This window comes from Coregonus clupeaformis, chromosome 12, assembly GCF_020615455.1.
Source record: "Coregonus clupeaformis isolate EN_2021a chromosome 12, ASM2061545v1, whole genome shotgun sequence".
Taxonomy (NCBI): domain Eukaryota; kingdom Metazoa; phylum Chordata; class Actinopteri; order Salmoniformes; family Salmonidae; genus Coregonus; species Coregonus clupeaformis.
The window spans coordinates 30,409,232-30,422,426 of record NC_059203.1 but is presented as its reverse complement, the minus strand read 5'-3'; the positions used below and the strand labels follow the sequence as shown (position 1 = coordinate 30,422,426).

General features: G+C 48.8%; 1 protein-coding gene across 1 annotated transcript in view; it reads right to left on the bottom strand.

Annotated features, from left to right (window-relative positions):
- Positions 1-327: 327 nt before the first annotated feature.
- Positions 328-13,195, bottom strand: part of LOC121578193 (myosin heavy chain, fast skeletal muscle-like) — a 29,685-nt gene continuing 16,817 nt past the window's right edge. The window contains exon 39 of the mRNA XM_041892378.2: positions 328-412. Coding sequence (XP_041748312.1) covers positions 407-412 — 6 coding nt within the window. The 3' untranslated portion in view covers positions 328-406. The remainder of the gene's footprint in view (positions 413-13,195) is intronic.

The window sequence follows — 13,195 nt, the reverse complement described above, 5'->3', positions numbered from 1 at the left end:
GATAAAGTCACATCCCTGTTGAAAGAAAAAATAGCTGTGTACCCAGGCTTTATGTTTGCATGGGCCCCTGTTCCGACTGGAGAGGTTATTAGCTAGTAACCAGTTAGGGTCAAGGCAGTGGTCCCTCTTGGCAGACCTACCTGCGAGGTGGTGAGGAGGTGCTGCTGAGTGGCTGGGCTGGGGGATGGGACTGTGGCAGCAGGTGCGGACTGGAGCTGCCCTCTACCCATGGAGGACTCAGAGACAGAGGACAGGGAAAACGGCTGGCCTCGCTTTTTATTGCCCCGTCTCAGAGGGGCCTCTCCTCGGATCTGACAGCCATATTTGGCCCTCATCTTCACCGTTGTTTCACTGCTGTTGGTGCCTGAGCCCAACTTAAAAGCTGTCCGCAAGTGTCCTTCTTTGCTCACTCCTGAGAGAAAGAGAGAGACATGGAAAAATGCAGTAACGTTAGCAGCCAGCAATAGGAAAAGTGGTCAGAACAATCTCACACATGGTTTTGACAACAAGAGCTAATGCCATCACCTGGAATGAACACCACAGGTTGGTCTTCATCTGATGCTGTGTGAATTGAATTAGGAAATATATTTGATGGTCTCTAACAAGACCCTCACTTCAATAAAAATCAGCATGTTGTAAATGGCTTAGGCAAGCCACTGAACTGTGTTCAACAAGTCGCTGGCATTTGTTTAGTAGCCGACGTTAGCCAACTTCCCAATAAAAGAAAGCGGACACCTAACTAGTTAACTAGCTAAAATTTGCTACATTTTTAAATGTTAGTCATTTAGCAGACACTCTTCTCCAGAGCGACTTACAGTAGTGAGTGCATACATTTTCGCACTGGTCCCCCGTGGAAATCGAACCCACAACCCTGGCGTTGCAAGCGTCATGCTCTACCAACTGAGCCACACTGGACTACAAACATTTGACAAGGTATTTCATTCATTGCCAGAAGAAACGGACCCTACCGTTACGCTTCTTTACACTGAGCTGCACTGAGGTCGGAACACAATCATGGTTACATTAAGACATTGGAGCCACCGCGCGATATGGGTCGGAAATTGTACCTCAATGCAGGTATGGGATGTGCCACTGTACTCCAAATTGTATCTTTATCTACACTACTCCATGGAGAATATATAAATACTGCTCGTTTTCCCAGGAAAAACTGCCCTTTTTGTCTTCATGCTATCTACCAGTAGCCACTATGGAATGGCACATCGTGTTGAACAACAAAGGAGCTGATTGGCTGACACTGCCATTCCAAATTGGCTGCAGTGGCTACTGCTAATTAGCATGAGGACGAAAATTGCAGTATTCTGGTAAAAACTAGCAATATTTCAATCTTCTCAATGGAGCAGTGTAGATACAATATGGAGTACTGTGGCATATCCCATCCTTACATTTAATTCTACGTCAGGCAGAAATTAGCATTTGAATCTGCAATAGATCCACAGGAAAGTATAATTACATCAACTTTTCAATGCGCTGGAAGTCCTTTCATATTCTACCACTTGGTGCATGCTCAGAACCATGCAAATAACTGCACGAGCTCCGCAAGTATGCATGCTTCTTGTGCATGTAAGTTTATGTAATTATACTTTCTTGTGGATATATCGTCTCACATTCCTACCGCCAAAAGGACCAACCACCTGGACAACTGGTAAAGTATGTTAAAATATAATTTTATTCAACATTCTGGCTTGTAGAGGTCGTGAGAGGAAAGTTTCCTGATTCAAACGCTAATTTCTGCCGGAAGTAGAATTCAATGCAATTCAATGTCAAGTTTCCAGGCAAATCCAATCCATGAATTGTGGTACATTTTCTACCCATATCTCCCACCGGCACCATGGTGTCTTTCTTAATGTAATCGACATGATTGCGTTACTACCTCAATGCAGCTCAGTCGTAAACAAGCGTAACGGTAGGGTCGGTATCTTCTGGCAAAGTATATCACATCCCTTGACTAACAAACTAGCTCCCGATCAGTTTTCCAGCCAGGTGATAAACCCCTTGCTAGCTGGCTAGCGTAACGTTAGTGCTTATAGCTAGCTACATAATTTAGCTAGTTTACTAGCTACAGTAGCTAGTTACCAAGTTCACAACACCCGACTTGTTAGTTAAATATATCCAACCTTCATCAACATATTGACAATATCGACTACAAAATACGGGGGCTGTATTTGATAGAGACCAAGTAAAAGGATACTGTCATTAATCCAAAAGATTCCTGAGTTCTTCTTTCCCGTTTCTGCCGCAGCCATATTGAATCAACCGCCACTCCCAGGATGCCAAGCGTTGCCAGGTTCGTCTTCTTTGGGATTTGATTGGTGGAGCGCATTCAACTTTTAGGTGTATACATCGTCACCTACTGTACTGGAGTGTGAAGCCAGGCACGGCCTACCGACATTAAATTCTCTTCATTAGTTCTGTTCCTTTAAGAAGTGAAATATAGCCCTAGACACCACCATCTACACTCATTAAAAACCCACTACCCCATTCCACTACTTTGACCTTATCTGCTCCTGCACCATGCCAACGGCCTGGTAGGATGGGACACCACCTCTCAACACACCCTGTAACTCTTCTGAAGTTAAATCTCGTATACCCAAATACATCTTTGCAGCTGCCACTACAACATATATTTTCTGTGATTTTACGTTCCATTTCGGCGGAAATATAATTTACAAAAGATTTTGAGCATACAGTATAGCTCAGTATTTGAATTATTTACTTTATACAGTCATTATTGCTCATCTTTATCAAGGGTGTCAATAATTTTGACCCCACTGTATATACATTTACATTACATCATTTAGCAGACGCTCTTATCCAGAGCGACTTACAGTTAGTGCATACATTTTTTATAGATTTTTTATACTGGCCCCCCGTGGGAAACGAACCCACAACCCTGGCAATGCAAACGCCATGCTCTACCAACTGAGCTACCTCCCTGCCGGCCATTCCCTCCCCTACCCTAGACGACGCTGGGCCAATTGTGCGCCGCCCCATTGGTTTCCCGGTTGCGGCCGGCTACGACAGAGCCTGGATTCGAACCAGGATCTCTAGTGGCACAGCTAGCACTGCGATGCAGTGCCTTAGACCACTGCGCCACTCGGGAGACCATATACATACATGCAAATAAATTATGTTAGTTTCATTGCAATGAATTAGACAAATGCATTTTCAAAGCAATAAACACTACACAAGATGGATCAATAAGCAAATATTATTTAATCTACCTGCTTTCCTTCTCCAAGAGAAAAGTACTTGTACTGAGAAGGTGATCCCATGTAGCTCAGTTGGTAGAGCATGGCGCTTGCAACGCCAGGGTTGTGGGTTCGATTCCCACGGGGGACCAGTATGAAAATGTATGCACTCACTAACTGTAAGTCGCTCTGGATAAGAGCGTCTGCTAAATGATGTAAATGTGATTTGAAAATACTAAGAAGGAAAACCAAGTGGATATTGTTCAAGTTTGATATTTATATTTTTATTTATTTATTTTACCTTTATTTAACTAGGCAAGTCAGTTAAGAACAAATTCTTATTTACAATGACGGCCTACACCGGCCAAACCCGGATGACGCTGGGCCAATTGTGCGCCACCCTATGGGACTCCCAATCAAGGCCGGTTGTGATACAGCCTGGAATCGAACCAGGGGGTCTATAGTGACGCCTCAAGCACTTTCAAGTCATGTTATACCAAAAAGTAAATAAAAAACATACTAATCATCCTTACATCATGCCACCTATTCTGCCATCTATGGAAGTATTTGTTATAAACACCTATACTTAACATATACTTAACATATACTTAACATCACTCATTGAGCTGTTGGCTCTTCCAAAGCTACAGTGCATTCGGAAAGTATTCAGACCCCTTCCCTTTTTCCACATTTTGTTACTTTACAGCCTTATTCTAAAAAAATTCCCTCATCAATCTACACACAATACCCCATAATGACAAAGCAAAAAACGTTTTTTAGAAATATTTGCTAATTTATTACATAAGTATTCAGACCCGAAATTGAGCTCAGGTGCATCTTGTTTCCATTGATCATCCTTGAGATGTTTCTATAACTTGATTGAGTCCACCTGTGGTAAATTCAATTGATTGGACATGATTTGGAAAGGCACACACCTGTCTATATAAGGTCACACAGTTGGCAATGCATGTCAGAGCAAAAACCAAGCCATGAGGTCGAAGGAATTGTCCGTAGAGCGCTGAGACAGGATTATGTAGAGGCAGAGATCTGGGGAATTGTACCAAAAAATTTCTGCAGCATTGAAGGTCCCCAAGAACACAGTGGCCTCCATCATTCTTAAATAGAAGAAGGTTGGAACCACCAAGACTCTTCCTAGAGCTGGCCGCCCGGCCAAACTGAGCAATTGGGGGAGAAGGGCCTTGGTCAGGGAGCTGACCAAGAACCCGATGGTCACTCTGACAGAGCTCCAGAGTTCCTCTGTGGAGATGGGAAAACCTTCCAGAAGGACAACCATCTCTGCAGCACTCCACCAATCAGGCCTTTATGGTAGAGTGGCCAGACGGAAGCCACTCCTCTGTAAAAGGCACATGACAGCCCGCTTGGAGTTTGCCAAAAGGCATCTAAAGGACTCTCAGACCATGAGAAACAAGATTCTCTGGTCTGATGAAACCAAGCTTAAACTCTTTGGCCTGAATGCGAAGCATCATGTCTGGAGGAAACTTGGCACCATCCCACCGGTGAAGCATGGTGGTGGCAGCATCATGCTGTGGGGATGTTTTTCAGTGGCAGGTACTAGTCAGCATCGAGGGAAAGATGAACGGAGCAAAGTACAGAGAGATCCTTGATGAAAACCTGCTCCACAGCGCTCATGACCTCAGACTGGGGCGAAGGTTCACTTTCCAACAGGACAATGACCCTAAGCATACAACCAACACAACACAGAAGTGGCTTCGGGACAAGTCTCTGAATGTCCTTGAGTGGCCCAGCCAGAGCCCGGACTTGAACCCGATCAAACATCTTTGGAGAGACCTGAAAATAGCTGTGCAGCGACGCACCCCATCCAACAGAGCTTGAGAGGATCTGCAGAGAAGAATGGGAGAAACTCCCCAAATACAGGTGTGCCAAGCTTGTAGTGTCATACATAAGAAGACTCAAGGCTGTAATCGCTGCCAAAGGTGCTTCAACAAAGTACTGAGTAAAGGGTCTGAATACTTATGTAAATGTAATATTTCAGTTTTATTTTTTTAAATAAATTAGCAAAGACTCTAAAAACCTGTTTTTGCTTTGTCATTATGGGATATTGTGTGTAGATTGAGGGGGGAAAACTATTTAATCCATTTTAGAATAAGGCTGTAACGTTTTAAAAAATGTGGAAAAAGTCAAGGGGTCTGAATACTTTCCGAATGCACTGTATATAAGAATTCTAATATGAGAACTCACCTTGACTGGTTTCCTGTCAGCCCTTGGAGTTCTGCAAGGCTTCTTATATAGAGAGAGATAAGTGTCCAGTCAGCAATGACTTGCTCTATTTGGTCATCTAGTTTTAGACTGTTTGGCCATGTATTTTTACCTCTGATTTGATATCTTGTGTCTGTGTCATTAACACACAAATATACTGAACTTGTGTAGATGCCACTGATATTTCTGTGGTTTCACTGAAATGAATGATTTTTAAAAATACTTATCAATTTAGTCAAGTGATTGTGGCCATTGTTGAACATAAAGGGGATAATCTAATAAATGTAACTATGCCTAGTATTATTTTATAATGTACATAAATATTTCATTCTTGATTAAGACCTCTGTTCTCTAATTGAATGCAGTATTGGAAGTATGAATGGCAACCTAGTCACAATGGAAATTAAGCCTTCCAAAACTGTGGGTTGAATTTCATGGGGTATTTATAGAATAGGTCACTTGTGATGAACCGTTTCTTAATGTTGTGTAAATGCTGTTCTGTGAAGGATATCAGTTACTGGAGTTCAGACATTGTTTTGGTCATATGTTGACACTAATCTCCCCTAATGCACCTTGGCACTGTAGAGGGTCCCAGTTTAGCTGTGGAGAAGCTCTCAAATGTCACCGGCATACTGTTCCAGAATACTTGCAAGTCTTTCATGTGACAAACAAGTAAAGTTGGGCCTAACAGTTGTCAATCTGTGGACTTGTTAGAATGATGATAACACATGACAGTGGAAACAGGCTTACCTCCTTGAAAAGGGAATTTAAAGGACTGCAGAATTTAAATATATATACATATGCAGTATTTATTTTAAAATGGGATTTATTGTTATATGAGATTTATAGTCATAGTTTGTGCAGGCAGTAGACATCTTTGGGAATTTACTAATGGTATTGCCTAGTTGTATATTCAAAATAGTGTAGCGTACTCTAGTTGAAAACCTACTTTTCTGTAGCTAACTTTTTCTTTGAAAAATGGCCATTGTTCAAAGAAACTAAATATTATTTAGTTGGGAAACCAAACTTAAGGGGGGGTGGGGGCAAAGTTACACAACCTAATAGGAGGTGATGTAGCTTTGAGCTAACCTTGAGCCATAACCTTTTGTGACGTTCTGGCTCCGGGACTCTTAGTAGTGAGCCAGGGTTGTCATTTTCATTTGGGTGTAGTTCTATGTGGGATCTAGTTGTTTCATTTCTATGTTTGGTTTTGATGTTGATTTAGTCATATGACTCCCAATCGGAGGTAACGAGTGTCAGCTGTCGGCTCGTTATCTCTGATTGGGAGCCATATTTATACTGTGTGGTTTCACCTTGGTTTTGTGGGTTTTTGTTTCCTTGATGCTGTTAGTCTTTATCAGTATTGAACTTCACTTTCGTCATATTTGGTTTGTTGTTTTGATCGTGGGTTCTTTATAATAAAGTCTACGATGTTCGCTCAACACGCTGCGCTTTGGTCTCCTCCTTTTGACGATCGTGACAGAAAAACCCACCTTAAAAGGACCAAGCAGCGCATCCAGGAGCAAAGGGTCTGGACATGGGAGGAACTGTTGGACGGTAAAGGGTCCTGGACTTGGGAGGAGATCCTGGATGGTATGGATCGCCGACCATGAAACGAGACGGTGGAGAGGCGACGGCGAGAGGAGCAACGGCATCGGCAGGGCCATCGTCGGAAGGACGGGAGGCAACCCCAAAAATTTTTTGGGGGGGGGCACATGGCTTGGGCGGCTGGGCAGCAGGAGGCTGCCACAGGGAGAAAAGGAGAGAAGGCTAACGGAGTACGGGGAGCCATTGGCGAGTAGAGGGAGGGAAGTGTGTGTGGCACGGCGTGAAAGACTGATGTGTGTTGCCAGTCCGGTCCGGCCCGTTCCTGATCCTCGGTTGAGGCCAGTGGTGTGTGTTCCCGGTACGGACCGGCCTGTTCCTACTCCAAGCACCAGGTCCACGGTGTGCTACGCCAGCCCGGCCCGGCCTGTTCCGGCCACTCGCACCAGGGGATGCGGTGCGCGTCGCCAGCCCAGCCCGGCCTGTTCCTGCTCCACGCACCAGGGATAGGGTGCGCTTCGCCAGCCCGGCCCGGCCTGTTCCGGCCACTCGCACCAGGGATACGAGTGCGCGTCGCCAGCTCAGCCCGGCCTGTTCCTACTCCACGCACCAGGGATACGGTGCGCCGCCATGCCCGGCCCGGCCTGTTCCGGCCACTCGCACCAGGGATACGGTGCGTCGTCGCCAGCCCAGCCCGGCCTGTTCCTACTCACGCACCAGGGATACGGTGCGCTTCGCCAGCCCGGCCCGGCCTGTTCCGGCCTCTCGCACCAGAGATACGGTGCGCGTCGCCAGCCCAGCCCGGCCTGTTCCTGCTCTCCGCACTAGGCCTTATGTGCGTCCCCAGGGTCCAGCATGCCCTGTTGCTGCTCTCCGCACTAGGCCTTATGTGCGTCCCCAGGGCCAAGCATGCCCTGTTGCTGCTTCCCGCACTAGCCCTGAGATGCGTGTCCTCAGCCCGGTACCTCCAGTTCCGGCACCACGCATCAGGCCTACGGTGCGTCCCCAGGGCCAAGCATGCCCTGTTGCTTCTCCCCGCACTAGCCCTGAGATGCGTGTCCTCAGCCCGGTACCTCCAGTTCCGGCACCACACATCAGGCCTACGGTGCGTCCCCAGGGCCAAGCATGCCCTGTTGCTTCTCCCCGCACTAGCCCTGAGATGCGTGTCCTCAGCCCGGTACCTCCAGTTCCGGCACCACGCACCAGGCCTACGGGTGCGCCTCAGACGGCCAGAGTCTGCCGTCTGCCCAACGGGGCCTGAACTGTCCGTCTGCCCAACGCCGTCTGAACTGCCCGTCTGCCCAACGGCGCCTGAACTGTCCGTCTGCCCAACGCCCGTCCTGAACTGCCCGTCTGCCCAACGGCGCCTGAACTGCCCGTCTGCCCAACGCCGTCTGAACTGTCCGTCTGCCCAACGCCGTCTGAACTGCCCGTCTGTACTGAGCCTGCAAAGCCGCCCGTCTGCCATGAGCCTTCAGAGCCGTCCGCCAGACCGGAGCCGCTAGAGCTCTCCGCCAGACAGGATCAGCCAGAGCCTTCCGCCAGACAGGATCAGCCAGAGCCTTCCGCCAGACAGGATCAGCCAGAGCCTTCCGCCAGACAGGATCAGCCAGAGCCTTCCGCCAGACAGGATCAGCCAGAGCCTTCCGCCAGACAGGAGCAGCCAGAGCCTTCCGCCAGACGGGATCAGCCAGAGCCTTCCGCCAGCCATGAGCAGCCAGATCCGTCAGCCAGCCATGAGCAGCCAGATCCGTCAGCCAGCCATGAGCAGCCAGATCCGTCAGCCAGCCATGAGCCGTCCAGCCAGGATCCGCCAGAGCCGTCCAGCCAGGATCCGCCAGAGCCAGCCAGCCAGGATCCGCCATTTAGTCAGGTGCTGCCCCTTAGTCCAGTGCTGCCCCTTAGTCCAGTGCTGCCCCCTTAGTCCGGTGCTGTCCCTCAGCCTGGTGCTGCCTCTTAGTCCGGGTGCTGCCCCTTAATCCAGGTGGGTTTAAGTGGAGGGTGGTCATTGGGAGGAGGTTAAGAAAGCGGGTAGTAACTATAGTGGGGTGGTGGTCAAGCCCGGAGCCGGAACCGCCTCCGGGAGCAACACCCACCCAGCCCTCCCCTATTGTGGGGTTGTGAGCGCGGTCGCAGTCCGCGCCTTTAGGGGGTACTGTGACGTTCTGGCTCCGGGACTCTTAGTAGTGAGCCAGGGTTGTCATTTTCATTTGGGTGTAGTTCTATGTGGGATCTAGTTGTTTCATTTCTATGTTTGGTTTTGATGTTGATTTAGTCATATGACTCCCAATCGGAGGTAACGAGTGTCAGCTGTCGGCTCGTTATCTCTGATTGGGAGCCATATTTATACTGTGTGGTTTCACCTTGGTTTTGTGGGTTTTTGTTTCCTTGATGCTGTTAGTCTTTATCAGTATTGAACTTCACTTTCGTCATATTTGGTTTGTTGTTTTGATCGTGGGTTCTTTATAATAAAGTCTACGATGTTCGCTCAACACGCTGCGCTTTGGTCTCCTCCTTTTGACGATCGTGACACCTTTTTCCCAGAAAGTATTTAAGTTGTCAACAAATTATCATATGGGCAGTTTAAGTGCCTGACTGTTACTCATTGTGTATTTATTATTACTTTTATTATTACGTCTTACTACTTTTCTGTTATTTCTTCATTTTCTCTCTCTGCATTGTTGGGAAGGTCCCGGAAGGAAGCATTTCACTGTTAGTCTACACCTGTTGTTTACCAAGCATGTGACAAATAAAATTTGATTTGATTTTGTTCTTCACATTGTGACATTTGAAATGCCACATTGCAGGCATAAGGGAAATGTCTGGTTCTTAATAGTGCGTTCTTATTTGGATTAAAGATAAATACGCATTCTATTTTCCTTGGGAAGCTTTCATCTTCATTGTGAAAGAGGTGTTGGATAACTTTCATTATTGTGTTTATCTTGGCTTTCATGCCTTTCAAAAGTGACAATATTGCAACTGGACATACACGTGAGACAGGTAGTTGGTACAATGTAGTGTTTGAATTGTTCAGTTTTGTTTTCAAATTTCTACAAAATAACTTCTCATAAGAAACATTTATTTTGCTTATAATGTATATATTGTCACGGTTTCGGCCGAGGCTGCTCCTCCTCCTTGTTCGGGCAGGCTTCGGCGGTCGTCGTCCCCGGAGTACTAGCTGCCACCGTTCGATGTTTCATGTTTGTTTGGTTTTGTCTGTTTGTACACCTGTCCCTTGTTAGTGTTTGATTTTGTTTCCTATTTAGTTATCGTGTGTTGGGGCAGGTGTTATGTGTGATTGTTATGTCAGCTGTTGCTGTTGATGGTTTTTCTCTCTCGTGTTGTTTGTGTCGAGAGTCCGCACTGCGTGCGCCTTTTCTTGTTTTACGCACTGTTGTGTGTGTGCGTAATTTGTTCATGCCTCCCGGTTGGGTTGGCTATTCACCTGTTTGGAGTTACTATTTTGGATTACTAAAGTCTGTTGACGAACACCCTTGTTCCTGCGCTTGATTCCCTGCACCACATCCACACTCAGCGTTCTGACAGAATCACACATCACACCATGGAATCAGCAGGAGCAACCGCGCCAACAGAGATCATGGAGGACCGTCTTCGTGGGCAGGAGGACAGGATCAACCAGATCGGTCACGCCCTGGATCGGGTGATGAACACTCTCCACCGATGGGAAAGCAGCGGGGTACCCACGCCCCCACCTACCGGACCATCCCCATCGGTCAGTCCTCCTGTCCACCTTCCGGAAACCAGTGGGATTCGGCTCTCGCTCCCGAGGGCGTACGACGGCTCCGCTGCCGGGTGTCAAGGGTTCCTGCTGCAAGTGGAGCTCTACCTCGCCACCGTACACCCGGCGCCCTCGGGACACGAGCGTCTCCGCCCTCATCTCCTGTCTCACCGGCAAGGCGTTGGAGTGGGCCAACGCCGAATGGAGGAGAATGGACGCCGCTACCATTACCTATGCGGAGTTCTCCCGCCCTTCCGTGCCGTGTTTGACCATCCACCAGAAGTGAAGGCGGCGGGGAGCGTCTGTTCTACCTCCGACAGGGGATGAGGAGCGCCCAGGATTTTGCTCTGGAGTTCCGGACTCTGGCCCGGCAGATGCAGGGTGGAATGAGCGGGCCCTCATAGACCACTTCCGCTGCAGCCTCCGGGAGACGTCCAGAGAGAGTTGGCGTGCAGGGATACCACGTTGTCGTTTGACCAACTGGTCGACATGGCCATTCGGCTGGACACCCTGCTCGCCACCCGTGGGCGTCCCGGGTGGGTGTCGCCCATTTCACCCTCCAGCACCTCCGAGCCGAGCCCTATGGAGCTCGGGGGTGCTGGCGCTAGAAACGGAGGAGTAGGAACCCGAGGGGGCCGTTCCCTGCACTAACTGTGGCCGTGGAGGGCACACCGCGGCTAGGTGTTGGGGAAGGTCCCCCGGTGGAGGTGAAGGCAGGCCACGCATTGGGGAGTCCCCCAGGTGAGTAGGCGCCCTACTTACCCAGAGCTTTCTGTCGTTCACATAACCTTGCCTGTTTGTTTTCCACAGGTTGCACCTCGTTCCCAGCATAAGGCGCTAGTAGATTTAGGGCGCAGCTGGGAATTTTGTAGATCGCCAGTTCTGTGTAGAGTTAGGGATTCCTCTCCTTCCCGTTGATAAGCCTTTCCCTGTACATGCCCTAGATAGCCGTCCGTTAGGATCTGGGTTGATTAGGGAGGTCACAGCGCCCCTTAAGATGGTGGCGCAGGGGGGTCATGAGGAGACGATTCAGCTCTATCTGATTGACTCTCCTGCGTATCCGGTGGTGCTGGGGCTTCCCTGGTTGATTACCCATGACCCTACTATTTCGTGGCGAGAGAAAGCTCTTAAAGGGTGGTCTGCTCAGTGTGAGGGGCTGTGTCTTGGTGTTTCCATAGGGGCGACCTCGGTGGAAAGTCAGAATCTAATGCCAGCACTGCATATTCCCCCCGAGTATGAGGATTTGAAACTGGTGTTTAGTAAGACTAGGGCGGCGCAGCTGCCGCCTCATAGACAGGGGGATTGTGCGATAGATCTCCAGTCAGGAGCAGCCCTCCCGCGGAGCCATGTGTATCCCTTGTCTCAAGAGGAGAGGAAGGCAATGGAAACTTACATCGCCGAGTCTCTGAGACAGGGATACATACGGGCCTCCACTTCACCCGCTTCCTCGAGCTTCTTTTTTGTGAAGAAAAAAGATGGAGGTCTGCGCCCGTGTATTGATTACCGCGGTCTCAATCAGATTACGGTGAAGTACAGCTATCCACTCCCTCTGATTGCGACTATGACGGAGTCATTACACGGTGCTCAGTTCTTCACAAAATTGGATCTCAGGAGCGCATATAACTTGGTGCGCATTAGAGAGGGCGATGAATGGAAGACAGCGTTTGCTACGACCTCCGGACATTACAGTATCTCGTCATGCCATATGGGTTAATGAATGCTCCCTCAGTCTTCCAATCCTTCGTCGATGAGATTTTCCGGGACATGCAGGGACAGGGAGTAGTCGTGTTACATAGACGATATTCTGGTGTACAGTTCTACCCGAGCAGAGCATGTAGCCCTGGTGCGCCGAGTGTTGAGGAGGCTGTTGGAGCATGACCTATATGTCAAGGCAGAGAAATGTCTGTTCTTTCAGAAGTCGGTCTCCTTTTTGGGTTATCAGTTGTCTCGTCAGGGGTGAAGATGGAGGTTGACCGGGTGTCAGCTGTGCGTAATTGGCAAACCCCAACCACTGTGAAAGAGGTGCAACAGTTCTTGGGTTTTGCGAATTTTACCGGAGGTTTATCCGGGGTTTTGGACAGGTGGCAGCTCCCATAACGTCTCTGTTGAAGGGGGGTCCGGTGCGCTTGCGGTGGTCAGCTGAGGCGGACAGGGCTTTTGGGAAACTGAAGGACCTGTTTACCTCAGCGCCGGTGTTGGCGCATCCGGATCCCGCTTTACCTTTCCAGGTAGAGGTAGACTTCGTCCGAGGCCGGTATTGGGGCCGTTCTCTCACAACGGTCTGGCACACCACCTAAACTCCGCCCCTGTGCTTTTTATTCTAAGAAGCTCAGTCCGCGGCGGAGCGGAATTATGACGTGGGGACAGGGAGCTGTTAGCCGTGGTACAGGCCCTAAAGGTGTGGAGGCATTGGCTTGAGGGGGCTCAACACCCTTTCCTCATTCTAACTGACCACCGTAACCTG